The 27,627-nt window shown below is 50.3% G+C and overlaps 1 protein-coding gene across 1 annotated transcript in view; it reads left to right on the top strand.

The window, feature by feature from the left end:
- The window catches only part of PIK3C2B (phosphatidylinositol-4-phosphate 3-kinase catalytic subunit type 2 beta), a 72,807-nt gene extending 47,538 nt beyond the window's left edge, over positions 1-25,269 (top strand). The window contains exons 20-33 of the mRNA XM_070384740.1: positions 85-249; positions 2,255-2,347; positions 3,158-3,287; positions 7,112-7,248; positions 11,734-11,903; positions 12,365-12,521; positions 12,821-12,930; positions 13,831-14,032; positions 14,451-14,575; positions 15,612-15,729; positions 16,985-17,066; positions 20,786-20,892; positions 22,409-22,537; positions 23,319-25,269. Coding sequence (XP_070240841.1) covers positions 85-249; positions 2,255-2,347; positions 3,158-3,287; positions 7,112-7,248; positions 11,734-11,903; positions 12,365-12,521; positions 12,821-12,930; positions 13,831-14,032; positions 14,451-14,575; positions 15,612-15,729; positions 16,985-17,066; positions 20,786-20,892; positions 22,409-22,537; positions 23,319-23,507 — 1,914 coding nt within the window. The 3' untranslated portion in view covers positions 23,508-25,269. The remainder of the gene's footprint in view (positions 1-84; positions 250-2,254; positions 2,348-3,157; positions 3,288-7,111; positions 7,249-11,733; positions 11,904-12,364; positions 12,522-12,820; positions 12,931-13,830; positions 14,033-14,450; positions 14,576-15,611; positions 15,730-16,984; positions 17,067-20,785; positions 20,893-22,408; positions 22,538-23,318) is intronic.
- The last annotated feature ends 2,358 nt before the right edge of the window (positions 25,270-27,627 follow it).

The following is a 27,627-nucleotide window of genomic DNA, read 5'->3' as shown; positions in this document are numbered from 1 at the left end:
GGCTGGAAGGAGGCTACAAACCATGGGAGTGTTTTCTTTGGCTTGCTAAGTATTAAAATGTCTATTTAACTGTTTGCCTTAAAGGCTGAGCCAAGTTGTATCAGTGCTTCACCACACAAGAGCGCCCAGCCAGAGGGGCCGAGGGAGGGCGAAAACCCAGTCATCCTTTGTCCACTGCGCAGTGAGCCTGTTCCAGGACCGCCAGAGGGGGCACCTTTGTGTTTGTACGACGGGCCTGTATTAGGCCAATATTAGGGATCCTGGTTGCTAACCTTTAAAAATTGGGAGATGATGAAGTCTAGATTATTGGCTTCCTCTGGCCACGGCCCAAGGGACAGCTCCTCCTTGGCCTGCGGCCCCCGTGAGCCGTTCTGCCATTCGCTCCGTCTCTGCAGGTGTGGCCTGGCGCTGGCCCGGGCAGGGATGTGGGGGTGGTTTTCCTTCATCGTGGTCTGCAGGAGGCTGTCCACACCTCTCTGGTGATTATTTCCATACCAGCTGCTACTGGGCACCCGCCGGGAGATGTGTGGTGTGTGGTGGTGGGTGGTGTGTGGGTGGGGGGTGTGGGGGGTGGGGGTGGGTGTGTGTGTGTGGGTGTGGGTGTGGTGGGGGTGGGGGGGGGGGGGGGGGTGGGGGGTGGTGGGTGGGGGGGGGGGGGGGGGGTGGGGGGGGGGGGGGGGGGGTGGGGGGGGGGGGGGGGGGGGTGGGGGGGGGGGTGGGGGGGGGTGGTGGGGGGGGGGGGTGGGGGGGGGGGGGGGGGGGGTGGGGGGGGTGGGGGGGGGGGGTGGGTGGGGGGGGGGGGTGGGGGGGGGGGGGGTGGGGGGGGGGGGGGTGTGGGGGTGGGGGTGGGTGGGGGGGGGGGGGGGGGGGGGGGGGGGGGTGGGGTGGGGGTGGGGGGGGGGGGGGGGGGGTGGGGGGGGGTGGGGGTGGGGGGGGGGGGGGTGGGGGGGGGGGGGTGGTGGGGGGGGGTGGGGGGGGGGGGTGGGGGGGGGGGGGTGGGGGGGGGGGGGGGGGGGGGGGGGGGGGGGGGGGGGGGGGGGGGGGGGGGGGGGGGGGGGGGGGGGGGGGGTGTGGGGGGGGGGGGGGGGGGGGGTGGGGGGGGGGGGGGGGGGGGGGGGGGGGGGGGGGGGGGGGGGGGGGGGGGGGGGGGGGGGGGGGGGGGGGGGGGGGGGGGGGGGGGGGGGGGGGGGGTGGGGGGGGGGGGGGGGGGGGGGGGGGGGGGGGGGGGGGGGGGGGGGGGGGGGGGGGGGGGGGGGGGGGGGGTGGGGGGGGGGGGGTGGGGTGGGGGGGGGGGGGGGGGGGGGGGGGGGTGTGGGGGGGGGGGGGGTGGGGGGGGGGGGGGGGGGGGGGGGGGGGGGGGGGGGGGGGGGGGGGGGGGGGGGGGGGGGGGGGGGGGTGGGGGGGGGGGGGGGGGGGTGGGGGGGGGGGGGGGGGGGGGGGGTGGGGGGGGGGGGGTGGGGGTGGGGTGGGGGGTGGGGGGGGGGGGGGGGTGGGGGGTGGGGGGGGGGGGGTGGGGGGGTGGGGGGGGTGGGGGTGGTGGGGGGTGGGGGTGGGGGGGGGGGGGGGTGTGGGTGGGTGGGTGGGTGGGGTGTGGTGGGTGGGGTGGGGTGGTGGGGGGGTGGGGTGGTGGGTGGGTGGTGGTGGGGGGTGTGGGTGGTGGGTGGTGGTGTGGGGTGGGGTGGGGTGGGTGGGGTGGGGGGGTGGGTGTGGCCTGGGGGGTGGGGGCTCTGGGGGTAGTGGGGGTGTGGGTGGGTGGGGGTGGTGGGGGTGGGGGGTCGTCTGTGGTGGCCCTCCCCTGTGGGGTGGGGGTGTGGTGGGGGTGCTTCCCTGGGATGTCAGGTGGGTGGGGGTGGGGGTGTGGTGGTGAAGGGGGTACTGTGGGCCCCGGGGTGGGGGTGTGGGTGGGTGGGACGGGACACCTGATTGCCAGCAGTCATGCAGTGGAGCAGTGGAGTGAACGGGAGGGGTAGGAGGTCAGGCGCAGCAGCTGATGTCAGGTTTCACCCTCACCACTCTCGTGAAGTCAGTACTGTGAGCCCCGTTTTAGAGGAGAGTATAGACGGGACACCTGATTGCCAGCAGTCATGCAGTGGAGCAGTGGAGGAACGGGGGCCCGGAGGTCAGGCCTGCTGGGCCCTAACACGGTGAGCGGCCGCTGGAAGGCAGAGGAGGGTGGGCCCGCAAAGGCCTGGGGACGGTTCCCGCCTGGGCTGGGCCGGCCTGACCCTCACCACTACCCTCTCGACGGCGGCAGGACTGTTCCTACTTCAACTCCAACGCCGTTCCCCTCAAGCTCTCCTTCCAAAACGTGGACCCACTGGGCGAGAACATCCGTGTCATCTTCAAGGTGAGGACCCCCTCTCGAGCCTGGTGGGGTGTAGGCAGTAGAGAGGAGAGGAGGGAGTCCAAGGTGGGGCAGGAACAGCCTCAGGGCCCTTCTCGTCCTACTAATCGCGCTCATGCTGCTGCTATAGTGCATGAAAGACTATCGGCTGAAAGAGGAAACAGATGGACTGTGTGTGGGCCCAGAGAACTAGGAACAGTGTTGGAATGTACAGGGAGGCAGCTGACAGCCTGTGTCAGAAGTGTTTTCTAGAAGGCCAGCAAGGGAGCGGATAAGGTGCTACCCTGCTTGTCCCGGGTTTTCAGGCTGAATGACTGTGACAGGCATGCTGAGGGGGAGATTCATGTATCAGGTACAGGCTGGACTTAGATGAATCTTGAGGTCCCTCTAACTGGTCCATCCCTGATTCTGAGGAATAGATATAGCCTCAGAGCACACAGTCCAGGGGGGAATGAAAGGCATGAGCACGGCTTAGTCACATCCATGTGCTGTATGTAAGCTCCACCGAGGTGTAAACTTGACTTGGATGGTTAGGAGGGCTGCATGAAGGAAGGGCCCCAGACTTGGCTTCAGATGGGGGTGTGGGGTCGGGCAAAGACCACAGTAGCGCAGGGATAAAGTGTAGCTGTTGGCCCCTCTCTGGTGTCTGGCCTGGTGGGAGCTGGGTGAGCAGGTGCAAGGCTGAGGTGGGGAACCGGGCAGTGCCTGGCCTCTGTAGTCTGGGCCGCGGTTGCCCTCCTGGGGGAGCTGGGGCCTGGTGTGAGCTGGGGGAGGTGAGCGAGGTGGTCCTGGTCACTGTCTTCCTTCATCCAGTGTGGGGACGACCTTCGCCAGGACATGCTGACCCTGCAGATGATCCGCATCATGAGCAAGATCTGGGTCCAGGAGGGCCTGGACATGCGCATGGTCATCTTCCGCTGCTTCTCCACCGGCCGGGGGAGAGGTCAGTCAGGGGTGGGTGGGGTGATGGCTGGGCAGCTGCTGTGGGGGGCGTCCTTGCTTAATGCCCTTCTGCTGTTCCTTAACATGAACTTTGTGCTTCTCCAGGAAAATGAAAAGGGCAGGATTATTCCGTTAGAAGCTATGGAACAGCATAAAAATGAAGGCAGAGAGACATAAAATAAAGCAGACTTGGAGACATAGCAACCATGTATACTGTGTAGACTTTGGATTCTGATTCTAACAGACCCAACTGTGGAAAGATATTTTTTCAGACAGTTGTGGGAAATTTTCATATAGATTGGGCTAGATCAGATCAGATTAAAGAATGTTAAATTTTTAGATTTAATGCCAGAATTATATCCTTGTTAGTTATACTTGGAATACTTATGAGTGAAATGACATGTATGGGATTTACTTAAAAATACTCCAGATGGGATTGAGGCAGGAGGAGGCTGGAGGTGAGAAGAGGGAAGCAGGGCTGGGTGATTGAAATAGATGAAACAAAATTAGCAAAGTGTTGATAATTTTTGAAACTGGGTGATGGTTATGTGTGAGTTCATGATACGATTTCTTTACTCTTACATGTATTTGGAAATCCCATAATAAAAATTAAAACAATAAAAGATTATGGCTGTGAGCTGGGGAGACCACAGAGTCACAGTGTGGAATATGAAAGCAGGGGAACATCTTTCCCCTTAGTATATATATATTTTTTGATTGAGCTATAATTCTGCACAGTACTGTGCCACGTGTATACATATACCCCCTCTCAGTCTTCCCTCCCCCGGCCCCTCATTCCGCCTTCTAGGTCGGCACAGAGCCCTGAGCTGAGCTCCTTGTGCTGTCCAGGAGCTCGCACTGGCTCTCTGCTTTACACACGGCAGTGTGCATGTCTGTCCAGTCCCCAGGTCGTCCCCTGCTGCCTCCATTCTGTGTCTGTGTGTGTTTCTGCCCTGCAAACAGGCTCATCTGTGCCATTTTTCTAGATTCCACAAATATGCCTTATTATACATCTGTTTTTCTCTTTCTGATCTACTTCCTTCTGTATGACAGGCTCCAGGTCCATCCACTTCTCTACGAATGACCCAGTTTCGTTCCTTTTTATGGTTGAGCAGCTTTCCGTTGTGTATCCGTCCCACATCTTCTTTACCCGTTCATCTGTTAATGGACATTTAGGTTGTGTCCGTGTCCTGATTATTGTAAATAGTGCTGCGATGAACGTTGGGACACGTGTGTCTTCTTGAATTATGATTTTCTCAGGTCATATGCCCAGTAGTGGGCTTACTGGGTCATATGGAACCTCCATACTGTTTTCATAGTGGTTGTGTCAATTGACTTGCCACCCACAGTGTAGGAGGATTCCCTTTTTTATGCCCTGTCCAGCCTTGATTGATTATAGGTTTTTTATCTTTGACCAGTGTGAGATGAGACCTCATTCTGGCTTTGACCCACAGTTCTCTAATAACTAGTGGCGCTGAGCATCTTTTCAGGTACCTCTAGGCCATCTGTATGTCTTCTTTGGAGAAATACCTATGTAGGTCTTCTGCCCATTTGTTGACTGGGTTGTTTGTCTTTTTGATATTGAGCTGTATGAGCCCTTTTGAATATTTTGGAGATAAATCCCTTGTCAGTTGCTTTGTTTGCAAATACTTTCTCCCATTCTGAGGGTTGTCTTTTTATCTCATTTATGGTTTTCTTTGAGGTGCAAAAGCTTTTAAGTTTGGTTAGAGCCCATTTATTTCTTTCTGTTTTTAGTTTCATTACTCTAGGAAGTGGGTCAAAAAAGATCTTGCTGTGATTTATGTCAAAGAGTGTTCTTCCTGTGTTTTTCTCTAAGCATTTTGTCCAGTCTTACATTTAGATCTTTAATTCATTTTAAGTTTATTTTTGTGTATGGTCTTCAGTGTTTTAATTTCATTCTTTAACATGTAACTGTCTAGTTTTCCTGGTGCCAATTATTGAAAGAAACTGTCTTTTCACCGTTGTATATTCTTGCCTTCTTTGTCATAGATTAGGTGACCATAGGTGTGTGGGTTTAATCTCTGGGCCTGAAGTCAGGGAACCTGATTCCTCCAGCTCCATTTTTCTTTCTCAAGATTGCTTTGACTATTTGGGGTCTTTTGTGTGTCCATACAAATTGTCAAACTTTTTGTTCTGATTCTGTGAAAAATGTTGTCGGTAATTTGATAGTGATTGCATTGATTCTGTAGATTGCTTTCGGGTAGTAAAGTCATTTTCACAATATTGATTCTTCTAATCCGAGAACAGGGTGTATCTCTCCATCTGTCTGTGTCACCTGTCATTTCTTTCATCAGTATCTTACAGTTTTCTAAGCACAGGTGTGTTGCCCCCTTGAGTAGGTTTATTCCTGTTCTTTTTGTTGCAGTGATAAATGGGATTATTTCCTCAACTTCTCTTTCTGATCTTTTGTTGTTAGTGTTTAGGAATCTAAACACTAATGCAGGATCTTTCTGTGCATTACTTTTGTATTCTGCAGGTTTACCAGATCCATTGATGAATTCACAGGCGAATTTTTACTTCTTTTTTAAGAAGTAAAAAAGAAGTTTTACTTCTTTTCCAATCTGGACTCCTTTTCTTTTCCTTCTCTGACTGCCATGGCTAGGACTTCCAAAACTGTGTTGCCAGTGTGGACAAAAATAGTGGCAACAGTGGACATCCTGGTCTTATTCCTGATCTCAGGGGAAATGCTTTCAGGTTTTCGCCAACAAGAATGATGTTTGCTATGGGCTTGTCATATTTGGCCTTTATTATGTTGAGGTAGGTTCCCTCTATGGCCACTTTCCGGAGAGTTTTTATCATAAATCAGTGTTGAATTTTGTCAAAAGCTGTTTCTGCATCTATTAAGATGATCATATGGTTTTTCTTCTTTGTTAATATAGTGTAACACATTGATTCGTTTGCATATATTGAAGAATCCTTGCATCCCTGAGATAAAAATCCCACTTGATCATGGTGTGTGATCCTTTTAACATGTTGTTGGATTCTGTTTGCTAGTATTTTGTTGAGGATTTTTGCATCAGTGTTCATCATTGATTCTGGCTTGTAATTTTCATTTTTGTGACATCTCTGTCTGATTTTTTATCAGAGTGATGGTGGCCTTGTAAAATGAGCTTGGTAGTGTTCCTTTCTCTACAGTTATTTGGAAGAGTTTGAGAAGGATGGGTGTTAGCTCTTCTCTACATGTTTGATAGAATTCGCCTGTGAAGCCATCTGGTCATGGGCTTTTGTTAAAAGATTTTAAATTGCACTTTCAGTTTCATTACTTGTGATTGATCTGTTTGCATTTTCTATTTCTTCCTCGTTCAGTCTTGGAAGGTTGTACCTTTCTAAGAATTTGTTCATTTCTCCCATGTTGTCCATTTTGTTGGCATACAGTTCTTTGTAGTAGTTACTTATGACCTGCTGTATTTCTGTGGTGTAATTTTTCCTTTTTTATTTCTAATTTTCTTGATTTGAATCCCCTCACTGTTTTCCTTGATGAGTCTGGCTAAAGATTTATCAATTTTGCTTGTCTTCTCAAAGAACGAGCCTTTCGCTTCATTGATTTTTGCTATTGTTTTCTTCATTTCTATTTTATCTCTGCCCTGATTTTTATGACTTCCTTCTTTCTACTAACTTTGGGTTTTGTTTGTTCTTTCTCTAGTTGCTTTAGGTATAAGGTTGATCTTCCCCCTTATCATCAAAGTTTGTCCAAATGTCCTAGGGCTTAATTTACACGGACACATCCAGCAAAGCTCTTGTAGTCCTCTCTTGACAGATGTCTTTTCTCTGCACTGGAGAGTGACTCGGTGTCTCCCCTCACAGGGATGGTGGAGATGATCCCCAACTCTGAGACCCTGCGCAAGATCCAGGTGGAGCATGGGGTGACCGGTTCCTTTAAGGACCGGCCCCTCGCCGACTGGCTGCAGAAGCACAACCCTGGGGAGGACGAGTATGAGAAGGTAGGGCTGGAGAGGGGGTGAGGCTGGGGTGGGATGCTTGTGGCCTGGCGCCCTGCCGTGTTCCCCCAAGGCCTGCATGTGCACAGCGAAGGTGGCTCAGCTGTGCTGGGAGGGAAGAAACACTCGGTGGACTGGTGCCTCCCGGTGTCTAGAGGGGGGTCACATGCCCGATGTAAGCTGACCAAGCACATCCTCTGGTATCCAGCTGGGAACCCTTCCCTAAATTCCTCTAGTAGACTGAGTTTGGAGGAAAGGGTGCTGTTTCAGTCATGGGTCCTATTCAGGTCCTCCTGTGCCTTCTGAGGAGTCCAGTGATGCTTTGGAGAACAAGAGTTGGAAGGAACTTAAGAGATCATTTTATCCATCTCCTCTTTTAATTAATTTATTTTTTTAATTGAAGGATAATTGCTTTACAGAATTTTGTTGTTTTCTGGCAAACATCAACATGAATCAGCCATAGGTATACATATGTCCGCTCCCTCTTGAACCTCCCTCCCATGTCCCCATCCCACCCCTCTAGGTCATTACAGAGCCTCTGTTTGAGTTCCCCGAGTCATACAGCAAATTACCATTGGATATCTATTTTATCCAACTCCTCTTTTTCATAGATGTGAATTAAGGTTCATTCAGTTGTTCCCAGTTATGGAGTTGGTTTGTGGCATGCAGGGTTGAGGGTAGATAGTGACACAGAGATGATGGAAAAGGTAGTTGACTTTCCTCGGGAGGGGCTTTCCTGGGTGGTAGGGCTTGGTGACCTGCTGGGTTTTGTGGCTGGTCCACAGCTTCATGGCTCTTGCCTCTGGGTCAGTCATGTTTAAGGGAGAGAGAGTAAGTCATAATCACCACGCTCCTAAGAGAATGACCTTAAACCAGAATGCTAATTTATGGGGATCTATATATACTGACTTTTCTTGACCAGTGCCTTTTATCCCTCAGGGAGAACCTACATGGGCAGCCAAATTATAATCAGAATGTTGTTTAGTGAACATGTAATTAGATGGTCTTCCAAGGCCGTGAGTGTTTGCGTTCCCCAGGGTTTAATTCCTGGCCTGCTGAGCTCTTTGTACTCTTCTTGGGCCAGTTCATCATCCCCTGTTACTTTATCCCCCCTTGCTGATGACTTCCAGAGCCATTCCCTCTTCCCTCTCCCCGCCCGATTGCTGGACCTCTGCTTGTGTTGACCTGTGTGTCAAACTCAAGTCAAAACTGAGCTTTCTGGCTCTCTTTGTCTTCTTGAAACCTGGTTTTGGTGAGTTTCCTGGGTGATAACACTCTCTGTGTGGTCTCCCAAGACAGAGCCGTGAGACTTCTGCTTTTTATTTTACTTCACCTAGCTTTACGCTGTGCTGGGTCTCCATCGCTGTGCGTGGGCTTCTCTGGCTGCAGAGCCGGGCTCTAGGGCACGTGGTCTTCAGCAGCTGCAATGGGCGGGCTCTGGAGCACAGGCTCAGGAGCTGTGGCACTTGGGCTTAGTTGCCCCGCAGCATGTGGAGCCTTCCCAGATGAGGCATCGAGTCTGTGTCCCCTGCATTGACAGGTGAATTCTTAACCTTAACCATTGGATCGCCAGGGAGGTCTGAGCCAGAAGTCTTCATGCCTCCACTCTGCTTTACCGAGCCCTGTTGATTCTGTTCCCCAGAGGCCTCTTGACTCTGTCTTACTTCTCACCACTTCTTTCAGCTGGTTGCTGTCTGCCCCCTGAACCACTGGAATGCCTCTCCTCTTCCCATTATCATTCTCTGCTTGATTTCTGAGGCTTTTAAAATAAAGTGTAAACTGCTAATATCACTCCTTTGCTCTCTGTTCTTCAAGGACTCCTTGTGTCCTAAGAGATGAGCTTATCGTCCACAACACTGCTGCAAAGCCTTCTGTAACCCAGCCCCGCCGACCCCTGTGGTCTCCTCCACCTCGCCTCCCCATCCACGACACTGCTGCAAAGCCTTCTGTAACCCAGCCCCGCCGACCCCTGTGGTCTCCTCCACCTCGCCTCCCCATCCATGACACTGCTGCAAAGCCCTCTGTAACCCAGCCCCGCCGACCCCTGTGGTCTCCTCCACTGTGCCTCCCCGTCCACGACACTGCTGCAAAGCCTTCTGTAACCCAGCCTCGCCGACCCCTGTGGTCTCCTCCACTGTGCCTCCCCGTCCACGACACTGCTGCAAAGCCTTCTGTAACCCAGCCCTGCCGACCCCTGTGGTCTCCTCCTCTGCGCCTCCTGGTCTTACGGTCACTTATCTTGTAGCTTAGGCAGCCACTTCCATTTCCTGGATTCCTTTAGACGGTTGTGTTCCCTTTGCCAGGAAAGCCCTTTCTCCCTTTCCCCATCCCTCCAAACCCACCTCCTCTATGTTGTGAATGTTAAGGTCCTCTACCTTTGGAAAGAAGTAATATTGTTTCCACCCTCCCTCGACTCCATATACTATTTATACTAACATGTATTTTTCAGGTATTAGATAGCCACCATAGACAGGCACTGTACTTGGTGTTGGAATTGTGATTACTCCTTGCCAATGTAATAAAGAGTCATAATAAATGTTAATAGAAGTTTGTACAACAAGAATACACACAGAGAGAAATTAACTCAGCATCTCAGTGTTTATTATCAGTCTTTCAAAGGTCACTCCCAGCTCTCTAGCCTCCTACTAGGATGATGCTGGTGGTTTCTTATGGTGCCTTCCAGGAGGGAAGTGCTAGAGATGCTTGTCGCTTGGCCACCTACTCAGCAAACAGAGTACCCCCATCTTACACATGAAACCCCTTAAATCAGGAGTGCTTTCTTTATACTTTGAGACTTCCTGCCAGTAAGCAGCTGCTGCTGCTGAGTCACTTCAGTCATGTCCGACTCTGTGCGACCTCATAGACAGCAGCCCACCAGGATGTCCCGTCCCTGGGATTCTCCAGGCAAGAACACTGGAGTGGGTTGCCATTTCCTTCTCCAATGCATGAAAGTGAAAAGTGAAGTCGCTCAGTCATGTCCGACCCTCAGCGACCCCATGGACTGCAGCCTTCCAGGCTCCTCCACCCATGGGATTTTCCAGGCAAGAGTACTGGAGTGGGGTGCTATTGCCTTCTCCGAGTAAGCAGCTAACACCCTGTATAATCAGGTGAGGAGACTTTAGTCATTTACTCTGTGATATAGTATAGGCATATAGCTGCTTCGTAAGTCAAAACAAGATACATTTCAGGTAGCAGAAATACCTGTGACAGGAAGACAGGTAGGTAGGGATGGTCAAGACTGAGAGTTGATGGGTTATTGAGCGGTTTCTTTTCAGTTACGTATTTCCCTATCATAGAAGTCATCTTTTTTTTTTTTCCAGAACGTACATTCTGTGAGTTCTTCACAAACTTTCTATTCTTAACTTCCTAGGGATTAGTCATCTGGTTTAATTTAACAAGTAGCTGGGAGATTTCTGTATTTTGAAATAGGCCTGTGGAGCAGCCAAGAGGCTGCTGGGAGATAGGATCCCTGGGCCCTGGGAAAGGGAGAGTACTGAACTCTGAGTGAGTGTTGGTGCCTGTAGGGGATCAGCGTCTGTGCGGGCTGGGAGGGTCTGGAAACTCAGGAAGGTCCCTGAAGCCTGGGTAGAAATTTGCAGAGGGAGGTGGCGAGGGCATGTCCTATAGCTGGGAAACTTTCTCTCATGCCCAGTTTCCTGCTTGGCTCTGAAAGCTGTGGCCTCTGCTCAGGAGTCTTTCTTGAGGTCTTAGGAATTCTCTGAACCTCCCAAAGAAGATTTGGAGGATGAAAAGTGTCCATTCACGATTTCCATACATTTTTACTGCAAAGACAGATAAGGGGGCAGATATTAACCAGATAAAATAAGGTAGATCCAACCCCTTACTCCTCCCCCTCCTGCTTTAAACTCAGAAATAGCTCTAACACATTTTACCAACTAAAGATGTCTGATTTTCAAGCGTAAAACACCCTCTAGAAGTGTTAAAACTCCCTCAGCTCTTCCTTGGAGTGAAGCGCATTTAAGTAGATTAGCATTTATTGGTTACCAAGAACACCGGAAATGGGAGCTCTATTAGGGATGAGGAGACGGACAGAAGAATTCTGAGCAGGATCAGGAGGGGACCTTTGAGTCTGCTGCCTCGGTGCTGTGCTTGAGTTAAGGTCACCACAACCAGGCGGGAAAGTTGTAAACATCAAGCCTGCCTGATTCTGGGCTGGTCAAGCCCGGGCTCCTGAATCAGTCCATTGTCCTTCCAACCAGTTTCCGTGTATTGCAGATACGGATATATTGCGGATAGTGGATATATGTGTGTATATATGTCCCGTCTCCTTTTTGCCCCATAAGATTCAGGACAAGCTTCCGTGTGCTTCAGTGTGTATGTCAGTGTGTGATGAAGGCTGAATAGGCAGATGTGAGAGCCCCTGGGCTCCTGGGAGAGGGTCAGGGCGGGCTCGGGTCAGCCTGGTTTTGCCCCTGGGGTCCCTGCACACCAGCTTTACATCCTGCCGTCTGCGTGCCATCCCCTCAGGCTGTAGAGAACTTCATCTACTCCTGTGCCGGCTGCTGTGTGGCCACCTACGTCCTGGGCATCTGTGACCGACACAACGACAACATCATGCTGAAGACGACTGGCCACATGTTCCACATAGATTTCGGCCGCTTCCTGGGCCATGCCCAGATGTTCGGCAACATCAAGCGGTAAGTAGCGCCCTGAAGCCAGCATGTGCATAGGCCCGGGAGGTCAGCGGAAATGGTTCAGAGCTGGAACACAAGCCCACGATGGGAGAAGTCCCTCACACTGCAGAGTGTGGCCCCTGGGTTGAGCGGCTCTGAGGAAGAGAGCACTGAGGCCTTGCAGAAGAAGGCAAGGACCAGCCCTCTGCCTGCCTGCTGAGGGCTGAGCAAAGGAAACAAGCCCAGACCACAGCCAAAAGAAACCAGATACCCGGGGGACATCACTAGCTCACAGGCAAGGGACCAGTGAACGATGTGTCTGGGGATCTTCTGAGGTTAAAGTGGGAAAAGAAACAGTGTTGGAGGAGCCCGTGGATCCAGTGTCACGCGGGTTTTGAGGGATGAGGGGACGCTTCCCCGACAGCCCACACGGTGAGCCCCCTCCTTCGTGCTGACCTTCTGCCTGTGTGTTCCCCTTGGCTCAGGGACCGTGCCCCCTTTGTCTTCACCTCGGACATGGCGTATGTCATCAACGGGGGTGACAAGCCTTCCAGCCGCTTCCATGATTTTGTTGACCTTTGCTGCCAAGCCTACAACCTCATTCGCAAGCACACCCACCTCTTCCTCAACCTTCTGGGCCTGGTGAGGAGCTCCATCCCTTTCTGAACCCCTCCTTCTTAATCATCTGACACCATTTTTAAGACTCCCCATCTTGCTTCTGGAGATCTGCTTCTCTGAGCCCGAGATAAAGGCAGGGCCCAGGCCACCTGGTGGTGTCTGCTGGTGTCTGACTTCCTGCTCCAGACCCCCCAGCTCCTGTGGCCTGCCAGCCGCTGCCCACTGCATCTCTCTACCACCCTCTGGAAGGGTTAGGGAGCGAAGCTGTAGAAAATGCTGAATTCCTGGTCGTTACAGACACCCTCTCCTCTTTGCTCTTCTAGATGTTGTCCTGTGGGATCCCTGAACTCTCAGACCTGGAAGACCTCAAGTACGTGTACGATGCCCTGAGGCCTCAGGACACGGAGGCCAACGCCACTACCTACTTCACCAGGTGAGACGCTGCATACGAAACAGTGCTGCCCGTTCTGGGTAGGTAATTTCCAGGCTGCTCGATGGGGAGGAGCTGGGCTAGGGAGACGGGAGAGGCTTTGCTCTGGTGGCAGAGCTTAGAGTTGACAGCACGGGTCAGTTGTCTGACTTGGGTAACTCGTTTTACTTCCCTCAGGCTCAGTCTCCCACCTGTACTTGGGTGCCAACCTTTACGCGGAGGTATTGCGATCCCCCGCTTGCATTCTCACCAGGTCGCGGGCAAGGACGTTGTCTGTGGGGCCGTGTACAGTAGGGGTTTTGTAATAGTTTTTAGCTCTCTATCAGGACCCTCCCCCTTGTCAGAACATGGAATTTCATGGTTCTATTTTCCCATATTGGATGTTTTTAGACACGTTATGCACGAAAGCAGGAAAGTGCCTATGTACTAATTAATGTCTACGGTTTTGTCCATTTTATTATGTACCCTTTTGGGAAGTTAGCGAGTTAAATTTTCTCTGGGGCTAATACAGTACCTTTCCTTCGGAACTAAAGTCTCTGTGTTGGGTTTTGTTTGGTGGGGATCCGCTGTACTGAAGCTGAAACTCAGTTTGACAACAATATTTAGACTTTCACGTGGTGACCCCACGGTGGCGTCCCACAGTTCCTTCCTACTGTGGATTAACCGTCTTTGGCCCAGGTGGGCAGTGAGGGGAGATGAGACCCCCAAGATCCACAGGAGTAAACTGTATTCAGATCATTGTGTGCAGTCATGTCCTTATAAGGCTAGCACACAGGGGAAATGATCTGATCTGAGCTGCGTGTTAGCCTCAGGTGTTGGGTGATATTCCTTGAGATACAGCTCTGCCCAGGCAGTGGCGACTTGGGTCTGTGGTTGCAACCTTTTCTTCCCATCCTTCTGCAGGTTGATAGAGTCCAGCCTTGGCAGTGTAGCCACAAAGCTCAATTTTTTTATTCATAACCTGGCTCAGATGAAGTTTTTAGGCTCAGATGATCGGCTGACCCTCTCCTTTGCTCCACGAACACACACTCTCAAGAGCTCAGGCCGCATAAGCGATGTGTTTCTCTGTCGCCACGAGAAGGTCTTCCACCCCAACAAGGGCTATGTAAGTGTCTGCTCCAGTTTGACTCTCTCCTGCGCCCCGCCACCCAGCTTGTTGCGGTTCTGTTTCTTTCCTTCCACACTGTGGGTGCTGGAGCTGACTGAGCACCCTGCGCTGGGGGCAGTTGCAGGCCCTTTCCCCTCCCCTGCCCAAGTGGCCTGCCTACAGTCAAGGACCTGAGTTGGATGGCTGTTCCCTGTGAGCCAAGGGTCTTGTGAACTAAGGATTCTTGTGAATCTTTGCTTTCATTTTCCTGCATAGGTATATTATCTTCGTCTCCATTAGAGACATTTTTATCCTCTTCCTTCTGGAACGCATAACTCTTCCAACACACACACACACACACACGCACCCTCTGTCCCCTCACGTGCCCTCTTCATTGGTTTGGCCGGGGGTGTTCACGAAGATTTGGGCTTTGCAGATTTACGTGGTAAAGGTGATGCGAGAGAATGCTCACGAGGCCGCTTACATCCAGCGGACATTTGAGGAGTTCCAGGAGTTCCACAATAAGCTGCGGCTGCTCTTCCCTTCTTCCCTCTTGCCCAGGTAAGTGCTCCGCCTGCTCTCTGCACTGCGGGGTAGCGGGGAGGGCAGCCAGGGGCTGGGCAGCACAGCCCTTGGGGGTCAAGACCTGCGTCCTCGGTTTTCTTAACTGGCCATGTGTGATGACAAGCGCTCCCCCTGCTGGCCATGCGCTTCTGAGGCTCTCCAGTGGTCTTCCTCCAGCCTCAAAAACAAGCCTGGGCGCACCTGCCAGGGCAGCTGCTGCTGCTGCTGCTAAGTTGCTTCAGTCGTGTCCGACTCTGTGCGACCCCGTAGATGGCGGCCCAACAGGCTCCCCCGTCCCTGGGATTCTCCAGGCCAGGACAGCAAACTGGGTCTAAAGGCAGGGGATTGTTGGCGTCTGAAGATGTTTTGAAGTGTCTAATCTTCTAAAGAGTAAAAGTGTTTTTGAAATATATAAAGAAAATGTGGTGTATATACAAAATGGAATATTACTATACTGCATGATTCCATTTATATGAAGTACCTAGAGTAGTCACATTCATAAAAACAGCAAGTAGAATGGGGGTTGCCAGGGGGAGGGAGCAAACGGGGAGCTGCTTAATAGGTACAGAGCTTCAGTTTCGCAAGAGGAAAAGACTGGAGAGGGATGGTGATCATGGTTACATCACAGTGTGAGTGTGCGTAACTCTGAACTGTACACTTACAAATGGGTAAGACAGTAAATTTTATGTTAGATGAGTTTTACAACAATTTTAAGGAGCAGATTTTCAAATAGAATTTGTACCATGATGAGGAAAACTGGAGGCTCCAGAGCTGCCTGAGCACTTCTGGGCAGCTGTAGTGCTCTGCTCAGCACTTTGGTTTTCTCTTCTGTGGTCCGTGGAATCGTCCAGTGGGAGATACTGCGCATGCGTCCTCGGCACAGACCTGGGGAGCCGGGGGAGGCATGGAGTAGGGGAGAGGTCCCTGGGGAGGGAGGCCAGGGAGAAATGCGGATCAGGTGGCTGAAAATGAAAGTGGAATGGGACTAAAGGCTATTGCTTCCTTTTTTCACCATCTTTTCACCGGCCGCCAGCTTCCCCAGTCGCTTCGTGATTGGCCGCTCGCGAGGAGAGGCAGGGGCCGAGCGGCGCCGGGAGGAGCTAAACGGATACATCTGGCACTTGGTCCACGCGGCCCCGGAGGTGGCCGAGGTGGGTGGCCCTCAGTCCCTGCCCGGCCTGGCGCCGCTGAGGGGTGGGGAGTGTGGACCGAGGCGCGCTTGCGTTTTCTGGGCCTGTCCGGGGATGGGGGAGGGCAGTGGGTCGTGGCACCAACCCCACTGAGCTGCACGCAGAAACGTGACACCCAGACACGCAGCCGGGCACACGGAGACACAGATCCGTGTCAGCTGCCATCACACAGTGCTTGTGCTAAGCAGGAGCCTGAGGAAATGGAAGGTTTCTGAACAAGCTGAGTATGTGCACCACCTGAATTTTTCTTTTAAACAAATGGTGTTATAATTTGGTTTTATAATGGTCATAAAGACAGAGAGTCATCAGGAGTCCCATGACCCTAAAAAACCGTCTAACCCCATTTCCATGTTTCCTTCCTATCTGGCCATATATAAATGTGACTTTTACAGTTTTATAGTGGTTTTTTATTTTTACTGAAGTGTTTATAGTTAGCGTAACTTTAAATATCTATGCCAAGTTAATACACTGACTTGCAATACCATCTCTTTAACCATTCACCTCTTGAAAGATATTTAGATCATGCCCCTCCCCACCTTTTCACTATTAATGCTAGAGTGGGTATTGTCACACATTTTAGCTTTTGTTTCCCTAATTGCTTAGGAAGCATTCTCAAAAGTAGAATTTATAGTCCTTGTCCAAGGCTGGCTTAAGCTAGGGATTGAGCCTGGGACCAGGCAGTGAGCGCTGTGAGTCCTAACCACTTGCCTGCCAGGGAATGCCAAGGACAGACTGCTTTTGAGTTGATGTGAATACTTTTATTTGCTTCCTTTTTTCCAAAACTTTTTTATATGGGAACTTTCAAACATACAGAAAAATAGAGAAACAGTATAATGAATACCTATATATTCATCACCTAAACAGGCGTTATTTTTTTTGCCATGTTTGCTTCATCTGTTTTTTCTGAAATATTTTAAAGTCAAAGGCATCATGACATTCTACCCCTAAATACTGTGCATCTCTAAAAATCGAGAACATAATTTTACATAACTGGACCGCTGTTACACCACCCAACTCTTAGCCCACATTTAGAATTTCCCTGTCGTCTCCGAAATTCTTTAAACAGTTGGTGTTTTTGAGCCATGACCCAAATAAGAACTGCACATTATGTTTGGTTATCACATTTTGTAAGTCTCTCTTAATGTTGACGAGTTCCTTTTCTTCCTTGTGCCATTGTCTTACTGAGGAGTGACCCTGTTTTCTGATTCTGTTCCAGTGTGATTTGGTGTACACCTTCTTCCACCCCCTGCCCAGGGATGAGAAGACGGCAGGCAGCAGCCTGGCTCCCAAGTCCTCAGGTATGGTGCTGTCGCTGTGACATTTCTGCCAGCTTCCCTCTTGTTGTTGTTCAGTCACTCAGTCGTGTCTGACTCTGTGACCCCATGGACTGCGTGCTTCTCTGTCCTGCACCATCTCCCAGAGTTTGCTCAAGCTCATGTCCGTTGAGTCGATGACACCATCCAACCATCATCCTCTGCCTTCCCCTTCTCCTCCTGCCTTCAGTCTTCCTCAGAATCAGGGTCTTTTTTAATGAGGCAGTCCTTTGCATCAGGTGGTCAAAGTACTGGAGCTGCCCTTCCCCTTCTCCTCCTGCCTGCAGTCTTCCTCAGAATCAGGGTCTTTTTTAATGAGGCAGTTCTTTGCATCAGGTGGTCAAAGTACTGGAGCTGCCCTTCCCCTTCTCCTCCTGCCCGCAGTCTTCCTCAGAACCAGGGTCTTTTTAATGAGTCGGTTCTTTGCATCAGGTGGTCAAAGTACTGGAGCTGCCCTTCCCCTTCTCCTCCTGCCTTCAGTCTTCCTCAGAACCAGGGTCTTTTTAATGAGTCGGTCCTTGGCATCAGGTGGTCAAAGTACTGGAGCTGCAGCACCAGTCCTTGTGTTACCAGATTCGCAAGCCTGTGTGCCCGGGGCACAGTGAGGCCCATCGGTACGCAACGTTAGAGTTTGGAACAGAGAAGGGTTTATTACAGATTCATACAAGGAGATGGGTGGCTCATGCCCTAAGAACCCCAATGTTACTCAGAGCTTTCAGCAAGGCCTTTTAAAAGCAAAAGGTGAAGGATGGATGTGGTTAGTTCTTGCAGACTTCTCAGTGTCAGAGTCTTGTTCTTGAAGTTAGGCCAGTGGTCAGGTAACAACGTTCCGGTGAATCTCTGCCGGACGAATGTTATTCTCTGTCCTGATAAGAAAGGGCAAAGTCCCAAGGCACAACTTTAACCCTCCAAGGTCCCAGCGCTGGCTAAGGGGAGGCATATCTCAGTTGGCAGCTCCTCAGGGCCAGGTTCCCATGTCTTGCCCAGCTGTCATCCTGAGGGAGCCTGGCATCCAACCCAGCTGGTCCTCAGTCTCCTCAGGTTGCCCAAATGGGGAGACCAGGTCCCCCGGACTGTGACCAGGCAGACGGCCACTGCTAGAGGGTCACAGAGACAGGGATAGGGGAGAGGGGCACCACTCCTCAGGGCCAGGGCCAGGGCTAGTGGAGGGCCTGAGTGAGGGCTGCCAGGAGTCATCCCCAGTCTATTCCCTGGGCCCCCCAGCTTACCACTGGCCTGAGGCTGGGTAAGCTGGAGGGCCTCCAGGAGAAGGCCTGGATCTGCCTCTTACCTCACTTCCACCTGATGACCACCATACCACCGACCCTTGACTCAGTCACTTCCTCAGTGCTCCCTCGATGACAGTTACCAGTGGGCGGGGCCCGCTGCAGCCATGGCCAGTAGCTGAGCAGGAAACGGACGTTGCTCGTTGACAGTGGCTGCTTGTGGGCAGGGTCTGCTGAGGTACCTGGGTCGCTGTTGAGCAGGACCTGTTGCCCAGTAACAGGTGCAGAGTGATGAGGACCAGCAGGGGCTGCCTGCTCAGGGCTGTGCTCACCCTGTTACTCCTCCAGTGAGTATTCAGAGCTGGTTTCCTTTAGGATGAACTGATTGACCTCCTCGCTGTCCAAGGGACTCCTCGAGAGCCTTCTCCAGCACCACAGTTCAAAAGCATCAATTCTTTGAAACTCAGTCTTCTTTATGCTCCAAATCTCACATCAGTCATGACTACTGGAAAAGCCATAGCTTTGGCTACATGGACCTTTGTTGGCAGAGTAACATCTCTGCTTTTTAATACGCTATCTAGATTAATCATAGATTTTCTTCCAAGGAGCAAGCATCTTTTAATTTTATGGCTGCAGTCACTGTCCACAGAGATTTTGGAGCCCAAGAAAATAAAGTCTGTCACTATTTCCAACTGTTTTCCCATTCTATTTGCCATGAAAGTGATGGGACCAGATGCCATGTTCATAGTTTTTTGAATGTTGAGTTTTAAGCCAGCCTTTTCACACTCCTCTTTCACCTTCATCAAGAGGCTCTTTAGTTCCTCTTTGCTGTCTGCCATAAGGGTGGTATTGACTGCATATCTGAAGTTATTGATATTTCTCCCAGCAGTCTTGATTCCAGCTTGAGCTTCATCTAGCCCGGCATTTCTCATGATGTACTCTGCATAAGTTAATAAGCAGGGTGACAGTATAGAGCCTTGACGTCGTACTCCTTTCCCAATTTTGAACCAGTCCATTGTTCCCTGTCTGGTTCTAACTGTTGCATCTTGACCTGCATATAAATTTCTCAGGAGACAGGTAAGGTGGTCTGATATTCCCATCTCTTTAAGAATTTTCCACAGTTTGTGGTGGTCCACACAGTTAAAGGCTTTAACATAGTCAATGAAGCAGATGTTTTTCTGGAATTCCCTTGCTTTTTCTATGATCTGTTGGATGTTGGCAATTTGATCTCTGGTTCCTCTGCCTTTTTGAACCCAGCTTGTATATCTGGAAGTGAAATAAATGAAGTTGTGTGGTAATTTGAATATTCTTTGGCATTGTCCTTCTTTGGGATTGGAATGACAACCGACCATTTCCAGTCCTGTGGCCACTGCTGTTTTCCAAATTTGCTTGCATATTGAGTGCAGCACTTTAACAGCATCATCTTTTAGGATTTTAAATGGCTCAACTGTAATTCCATCACCTCCACCAACTTTGTTCATAGTAATGCTTCCTAAGGCCCACTTGACTTCTCATTCCAGAATGTCTGGCTGTAGGTGAGTGATCACACCAGGATGGTTATCTGGTTCATTGAGACCTTTTTGTACTGTTCTTCTGTGTATTCTTCCTCCCTCTTCTTAGTATCTTCTGCTTCTGTTAGGTCCATGCTGTTTCTGTCCTTTATTGTGCCCATCTTTACATGAAATATTCCCTTGGTATTTAATTTTCTTGAAGAGATCTCTAGTCTTTCCCATTCTGATTCTGTTGTTTTCTTCTATTTCTCTGCATTGTTTACTTAAGAAGGCTTTCTTATCTCTCCTTGCTATTCTTTGGAACTTTGCATGCAGTTGTATATATTTTTTCTTTTCTCCTTTGCCTTTCTCTTCTCTTCTTTTCTCAGCTATTTGTAAGACCTCCTTTGACAATCATTTTGCTTTTTGGATTTCTTTTTCTTGGGGATTGTTTTGATCACCACCTCCTATACAGTGTTCTTAGGGCACTCTATCAGATCTAGTCATTTGAATCTATTTGTTACTTCTACTGAATAATCATAAGGGATTTATTTGATTTAGGTCATACCTGAATGGCCTAGTGGTTTTCCCTTTGTTCAATTTAAGAACCAATTTAACTTCTCTGAACCTTCCAAAAGGTAATTTTTCCTGCCCCCATTTCTTCCCAGGTCTCTCTCCTTGACTCATCTCTGTTCCTTTGCTTACCGGCTAAAGAATCCGTGGGGTCCACAGCTCCTTGAGCAGATTTCTCGGGGACTGAATCTATTTACAGACTGAAATTCGATAGACTCACCCCAATCCAAGTCATGCTTGCAGACACCAACCTAAGTCATGCTCGCAGATGCCACGTGGCTGATCCCTGGTGGGATATCAGGAATCTGACATGGAGATAGGGCAGGGGGTCAGAAGAAAACAGAGACATCTACCTGGCACCCGATGGGGACAGGGCTGGCCCCCTGACCTTTCTCTCTGTCCTTTGTCCCTACAGAAGGCACATGGGCCCGGCCAGTCGGGAGGGTTGGAGGAGAGGTGAAACTGTCCATCTCCTACAAAAACAATAAACTCTTCATCATGGTGATGCACATTCGGGGCTTGGTAAGTGCATGCGCAGCCCGCATTTGCATCTTTATCTTCCTTCTGGTACTTTTCTGACTGATGAGACCTTTTTTGTACCCCCCTCTCATGAGAGTAATCACAAAAGTTACTAAATGAAGAGTAATCACAAAAGTTACTAAATGAATCCCCAATGGGCCTGCTCCCATGCTAGGCCTGTGGTATGACCAAGCAATGCTGGACACAGCTTCTTACTACCTGTGGCCTTTGGCAAGTAGCCCAGTTACTCTTAGTCTCATTAAAATGAGGATAAGGTTAGTGTCTGCCTCATAGGCTTGTTACAGGGGTTAAATGAGATAATGCATGTAGAGTACTTAACATAGTGCCTGGTATTATTATTATTATGGTGATTATTATAAGAGAGAGACCTGGGGGGCCTATTTCCTGGTTATAGAGGTAAGGCAGCCGTATGACATCCTTCAAGCATAATCAAGGGGGCGTATAATTCCTACGTTTTTGATATGTTTCTGAGAACCTTCTGAGTGGAAGGGGAAGGGAACTCATAGAATACCTACAGAGTGCTGGACTTTTGCAGGTTGGGGCACTGATGTGTGGCAGGAGGTCCATGAGCTCTGGAATCAGAGGTGACGGGGCTTCACTCTCACAGCATCACTCATTCATTTTAGTCAACAAATCTTCATCAGTCCCTTACTGCGTGCCAGGCACTGATACGTTAGCTCTGGACAGGAGGGCAAACAAAATAAAGTCTCTGCCTTCAGGGAGCTCACGATCTAGTAGGCAGAGGCAAACGGTTAAGTAAAATACATGGCAGGTTGGACAGTGGTGAGCACTTTGGTAAGAAAGAAAGCAGACGAGGAATACCGGGGTGGAAAGAGGGCGTCAGCAGCCAGGGAAACCCTCACTGATGAGGAGGTGAGGGAGGGGGCCGTGTGTGTCAGGCCCTGCAGCGGGGGCCAGTGTGACTGAAAGCACCGGAGCAGGGGGACAATAGTGGACGCTGAGGTCGGAGAGGGCCGACCGGAGCCGTGGTCCTGCGCTCAGGAGCATGGCTTTTCCTTGAGTGAGATGGGGGCCACTGGAGGGTTTGAGTAGAGGCATGCCAAGATCTAACTGACATTTTAAAAGGAGTGAGTCACTAATTGGCTGACCTTGAACTAGCAACTTAATCTCTCTGACTCATTTCTCTGCTTATCTCTCACTAGGGGTTTCCTGGGTCAAATGACAAAGTAGACAGACATTGGGTGAAGATATCTGGGGATATTGTGGTTCATTCAGAACAGACCAAGTTATGGTGTGCCCTGAGCATTCATATACAGAGTATAGAACTGGATATCATGGGTGATCTGATTGATGTTTTAGGATGACATCTAATGTTACCGTGGTAGGTGTTTCTGGCAGAATGCAGTAGGCTGGCTGGGAAACATAAATTATTGTGCATTGCAAGAAGCTGGGTGTCGGGGTAGAGAGGCTGGGTCAGGGAATGGCTACAGGAATGGTGATACAGAGGCAGATAGACGGTTTCTCATTCCCTTTGCAGCAACTGCTCCAGGATGGGAATGATCCCGACCCCTATGTCAAGATTTACCTCCTTCCTGACCCTCAGAAAACCACTAAGAAGAAAACCAAAGTGGCCCGGAAAACCTGCAACCCCACCTACAATGAGATGGTATGTGGAGAAGGTGATGGGTGGGGCTGGGGCTGATAAACAACTGTGCCTGTTTTTGTAAATAAAGCCGTACAGGGACAGGGCCATTCCTGTGCATTTAAGTCTTGCCTGTGGTGCTTTCATGGTGTACCAGTGGGGTGAGTATGTGTGACACAGACCAAACAGTATGGCCTACAGAGCCTAGTATATTCCGCATTTGGCCCTTTATGCTAAAAGTTTGCTGATACTTAGGGTAGGGATTCCACAGCTGGGCGTGGTCTGTGGGGAGGAGGAGCCTGCTGGTCCTTTGCTGATAATGAACTGTGGCCCCGATGACGAGCCTTCTTTTGCTGGAACCCTGAGCTGAGAACAGGGTTCTTCGAAGGTCCCCTTGGGTACTGTATGCCTTCTGTATTCCCTCGGACTTTGCTTGGGGAGGTAAAGTGGTCTTACGCTCAGCCAGATCAAACCACCACAAACTATCATTCTTTTTTAACCAGAACATTTTTTCTTTTGTTAGGTTCACTTGTTCCCCCCAGTATTTATTGGTTATTTGGCTGTGCCAGTTCTTAGTTGTGGCACACAGGGTTTTCGATCTTCACTGAGGCATGTGAGGTCTTTAGCTGTGGCAGTGGAATCTAGTTCCCTGACCAGGGGCCGAACCCAGGCCCCCTGCACTGGGCGCCTGGAATCTTAGCCGCTGGTCCACCAGGCAAGTCCCTGAACCACCACAGACGAGCATCTCCCCCTTCCGTGTTCCCTCTCTCACTGCTTCCCTCTCTTCCCAATTTGGCGTCTGCAGCTGGTGTATGATGGAATCCCCAAGGGCGACCTGCAGCAGCGGGAGCTGCAGCTGAGTGTGCTGAGTGAGCAAGGGTTCTGGGAGAACGTGCTCCTCGGGGAAGTGCACATCCGCCTGCGAGAGCTGGACCTGGCCCAGGAGAAGACTGGCTGGTTTGCACTGGGATCTCGAAGTCCTGAGACCTTATGAACACAGCGGAGCCCCGGCCCGGGACCCCAGGCTCACGGCAGAGCTGGGGAGAGGACTCGTCCCTTCTTGGGGAGGGGCATGGCCCTCGGTGGGCTCCCTGCCGTCCTGGCCTCCAGGGTGGGAGGTGAGGAGAGTAGAGATGCTCTCTGCTGGCCCCTCCTCTGCAGACTGCTTTTGAGTTGGTTGTGATGAGCAGCCCTGTGGAGGCTGTGAGGTTGCAGCAAAGTTTTAAGTTTACCTTGTGTCAAGGGAGCAATGCCTGGATTGAGGTGTGTGAGGTGCGCTGTAGAAGTAGCGTTTAGCGGGAGGGTGGGTGGGTATCTTTATTTTTATTTTTAAAAAATGAAATAGTAATGTTGTCCTAACTGGACAGGAAGCCTTGTGAGAAGGGACTTACATGTGCCCCAGAAGGCAAAAGAGGAAGACTGTTTGGACTTTTTTGACTAAGGTTCTTATTGGACTTTCCCTAGGTTTTTGTTTGTTGTTTTGTGTTTCTATCTATAGGAATTATTTGGGGAGGGGCCCAGTGGGCCCTCGGGGAGCACCCTCCCTCCCTGAGGGAGGTCGGGAGGCAGGGAGGGCTGGGTGTGCTTGACTGAGGCCTGCATGCTGGGCCTGTCTGATTTTGCCTCCAAAGGAGAGCAATGTGATGCCTGTGTGTGTGCGGAAGGGCCTTCCGGTCGGGGTTCTGCAGAGGACCTGTGTTCAGGGACCTGGGCTCGTCTGGGGGGAGTTTTTCCTCTGGTCTTGCCCTACTCTGCTAGGACATGCCTTGAACACCATCTTCGGCCCCTCCGTCAGCCTTTCTGGGGACCGTGTTGTCCCTGTGAATACGCTGGGGTGGTCCCCCGTGGGCCTTTCCCTGCAGCCCCCTCTGGCGGGATGGACTGTTGCCCGGTGTGACCGTGGGCGCCGTGGCCCTGGGGCGGGGCCGCCTGCTGGCTGGCCTCGGGGGCTTTCCTCATCGCCTGCCACTCCTTTCTTGTCACTGCTTCTCTCCCAAACTCCATTTCTGTCATTTTTTTTTATAAGAATTTCTTCCATTCTGTGGGGCCATAAACCTATTATTCTGGAGCCAAAGGGATGCCCTAACTGAAGAAAAGGGGTGCGGGTGGGGGATCCCATCAAAACTGGTTTTTTTCCTGTGATTTTCTTTGGTTGCGCGGAGGCTGGATTGAGCTGAGCTGGGAGGGAGGGACTGGGTCTCTGATTTCTTATTACTCTTCATTCCCTACCAAATGGATTTGAAATTCACTCGTGCGCTTTACTCCAAAGGGTTGTCTTCCTTGAAAAAAGAAAGAGCAACTTTGAATTTGATATTAACTTTTTAAATTGGTGGCTGTGTCCAGTGATTTGGGAATGGAGTTAAATGGGGATACTCTTTGGATTGTCCTCCCCAGCTCCAACAAGGATCAGAAATTTCCCCTTTTGTTAACTCATTCCATAACTGGAGAAAGAAGCTCCATTGATTAAAGCCACAGAGCAGCAAGGAAGTTATAAACTTTTAAAGTAAAAATGCCAAGAATATAGCTGGCTGTTGTGAGCAGGAGTTGGGAGAGTGGGGAACAGAGGTGGAACTTCTCCAGGTGAATGGACCAGAGATGTGTTACTGGCTTTTTGCCTGTAGCTCATGTTACATTGACCCTCGATGCCCCTGATTTAAGAGATCTGTGTACTGTACCCACTTCCCAGATGTCCTTGTATCTCCTACTTTCTCTGGAATTGTATTTTCTAATAAATGATGTTTAGAAAAACAAAACTGTCATTTTCAAAATTGGTTCATGTTTAGATTAAAACATCTGACATATGAGATGAAGATGATAATGTTAGTCATGGTTCCATAAACGATAACTTTTATATGCATGTGTCAGCTGAATCTTTCCTTACAACAACTTGATCAGGTGAGTAGTATTATCTCCCAGTTTACAGACAAGAGTAATTAAGTAATTTGCCTAAGGACATAGTCGGCCTTGGCTCTAGAATTTGAACCCAGGTTTGACTCCAAACCTGTGCTACTTTTTCTAGGCAGTGTTTAATACAATCCTTTAAGTTGGTAAGCACTTGATAGTTTTGGATTGTATTAATATACATGTCATTTTTCATTACAGCTGTGCTGGAAAGTAGGCATGGCTCATTTGTTAACTGTCAGCAAACATTTACTGTGCTCACCAGTCACTGCTACCTGGGGGCGTGCCTCCACCTCGAAGAATACAGTCCTTGGAGCTGTGCACTGGGCCCTCTCTACCAGGAAGCAAAGATTACAAAGATAAATGAAGATGGTTCTCTGCATTTAAGAAGTTTCCTGCCTAGTGATAGTTAACCAAGCCTGTTTCATACGAGAGGAAACAACCTTTGAGATGCCACACAATGATTATGTTGTTAGAGCCGAGCCGTCGCCCAGAATTGAACCCACATGAAAGCTGGAGGTCATGTGACCCCTGTTGCAAGCAGTTTACTCAGAAGTTTTCAAAAGTCTCCAGTGTGGAGTCATATTTCATGCTGGGAAATTTTGTGGGGCTTCCAAGGGACCTTTAGTAGTAACAGTAGTAAGTGATAACCTACCTTCTGTGTTTCTAAGTGGCTTTGAGATGTCACTGCAGTTCTAGGCAAGTCCCAATGGACTTTTTAAAAGTTAGAACTCGAATCTGGCAAGAGTCTTAGTTAAGGAAATTTCTTGGCCAAATGGGGTAGAAATCTGAACCACCCAGAGGGAGTGGGAATGAGGACTGGGGAGTGTAGGGGGAGGGGTGCCCAGGGAAAAGAGAAACAGAAGCCCCGGAGGTGGTAAAAATGATGTAACTGGACTTGTTAGGGTTTGGGAGGTAAAGGTTAGATTAGACTTGAAAGTTCAAAAGTGAGGCAGCATTTTTTAAGTTGGGAGGTAATTCTGGTGTCTGGGACTTGTCTGATACGTCTGTTCACAACACTGATGGCCCTTCTCTGGGTCAAGTGGGTACAAGCACGATGACTACTAAGATAACAAGGATGTGGATCCTGTCCTCAAGGAACTCAGAGTCCAGCTAGGGAGGCAGACCGAAACGCGGTTAGAGTGCTGTGTCCCAGACAAGGTGCAAAAGGGGAGGGGTTGGGCAGACAGAATGGGCGTCACAGGGAGATATTTGAATTGACTCTTAAAGTCCATCAGAGCTCTGGATTTCATTCCCAGTGTGATGGAGATGCCATTACAAGGTTTTGAGAAAGGGATTACAGTACAGCACTGTACGTAGTCAAAGATCATTCTTTTGCTGTTTCAAGCAGGAATGGAAGCAGTAGTCTAGGAGGGGAGTGACATTACGACGGGGATGGGGCAAAGTAGTTCAATTCTGGATATATTTTGAAGGTAGAACCGATAGGGGGCTTCCCTGGTGGCTCAGCAGTAAAGAATCTGCCTGCTGATACAGGAGATGTGGGTTTGGGTCGAGAAGATCCCCTGGAGAAGGGCTTGGCAACCCACTCCAGTATTCTTGTCTGGAGAATCCCATGGACAGAGGAGCCTGGCAGGTTACAGTCCATAGGGTCATGAAGACTCAGACATGACTGAAGCGACTTAGCACCTAAGTTTAGGGGCCTGGCAACTGGGTGAAAAGGACTGTAGGGGGATTATGGGATGGGGAAGATGGGCTTGGCAGATCTCAAGAGTTTTATTTTGATCATGGTAAGTCTGAGATGTCCGCACATCCAAGTGGAGAAGTAGGATGATGGAATCTGAAGTCTCAGGGAAGGGTCAGTCTGGAGTTGAGAAGTGGAAGTTGGCATTTAGTGCTGTGGAACTGGATGAGATCACTTAGATTAGAGAGGCTTAAAAACAAACAAAGCAACAGGTGACTGAGCTCTGATGCAGCCAACATTTAGAGGAAGAGGAAGAGTCCCTGGAATTGTAGGGACACTGCGGTATTGATGTCATGTGAGTCTGAAGAAACGGGCTACTGCAACGAGGGACACAGACTGGGTGGCTTAAACAGCAGAAACTGATCTCAGTTCTGGAGGGCAGAAGTCCAAGCTCAAGGTATAGGATTGGTTCGTCCTGAGAGCTGAGAAAGATAATCTGTTCTGCGCCTTTTGCTAGCATCCGGTGGTTTGCTGGCGATCTTTTGCATTCCTCGGCTTGTAGGTACCTCAC

This window comes from Bos mutus, chromosome 16 (assembly GCF_027580195.1).
Source record: "Bos mutus isolate GX-2022 chromosome 16, NWIPB_WYAK_1.1, whole genome shotgun sequence".
Classification (NCBI taxonomy): Eukaryota; Metazoa; Chordata; class Mammalia; order Artiodactyla; family Bovidae; genus Bos; species Bos mutus.
This window is presented reverse-complemented; position numbering and strand designations above follow the sequence as displayed.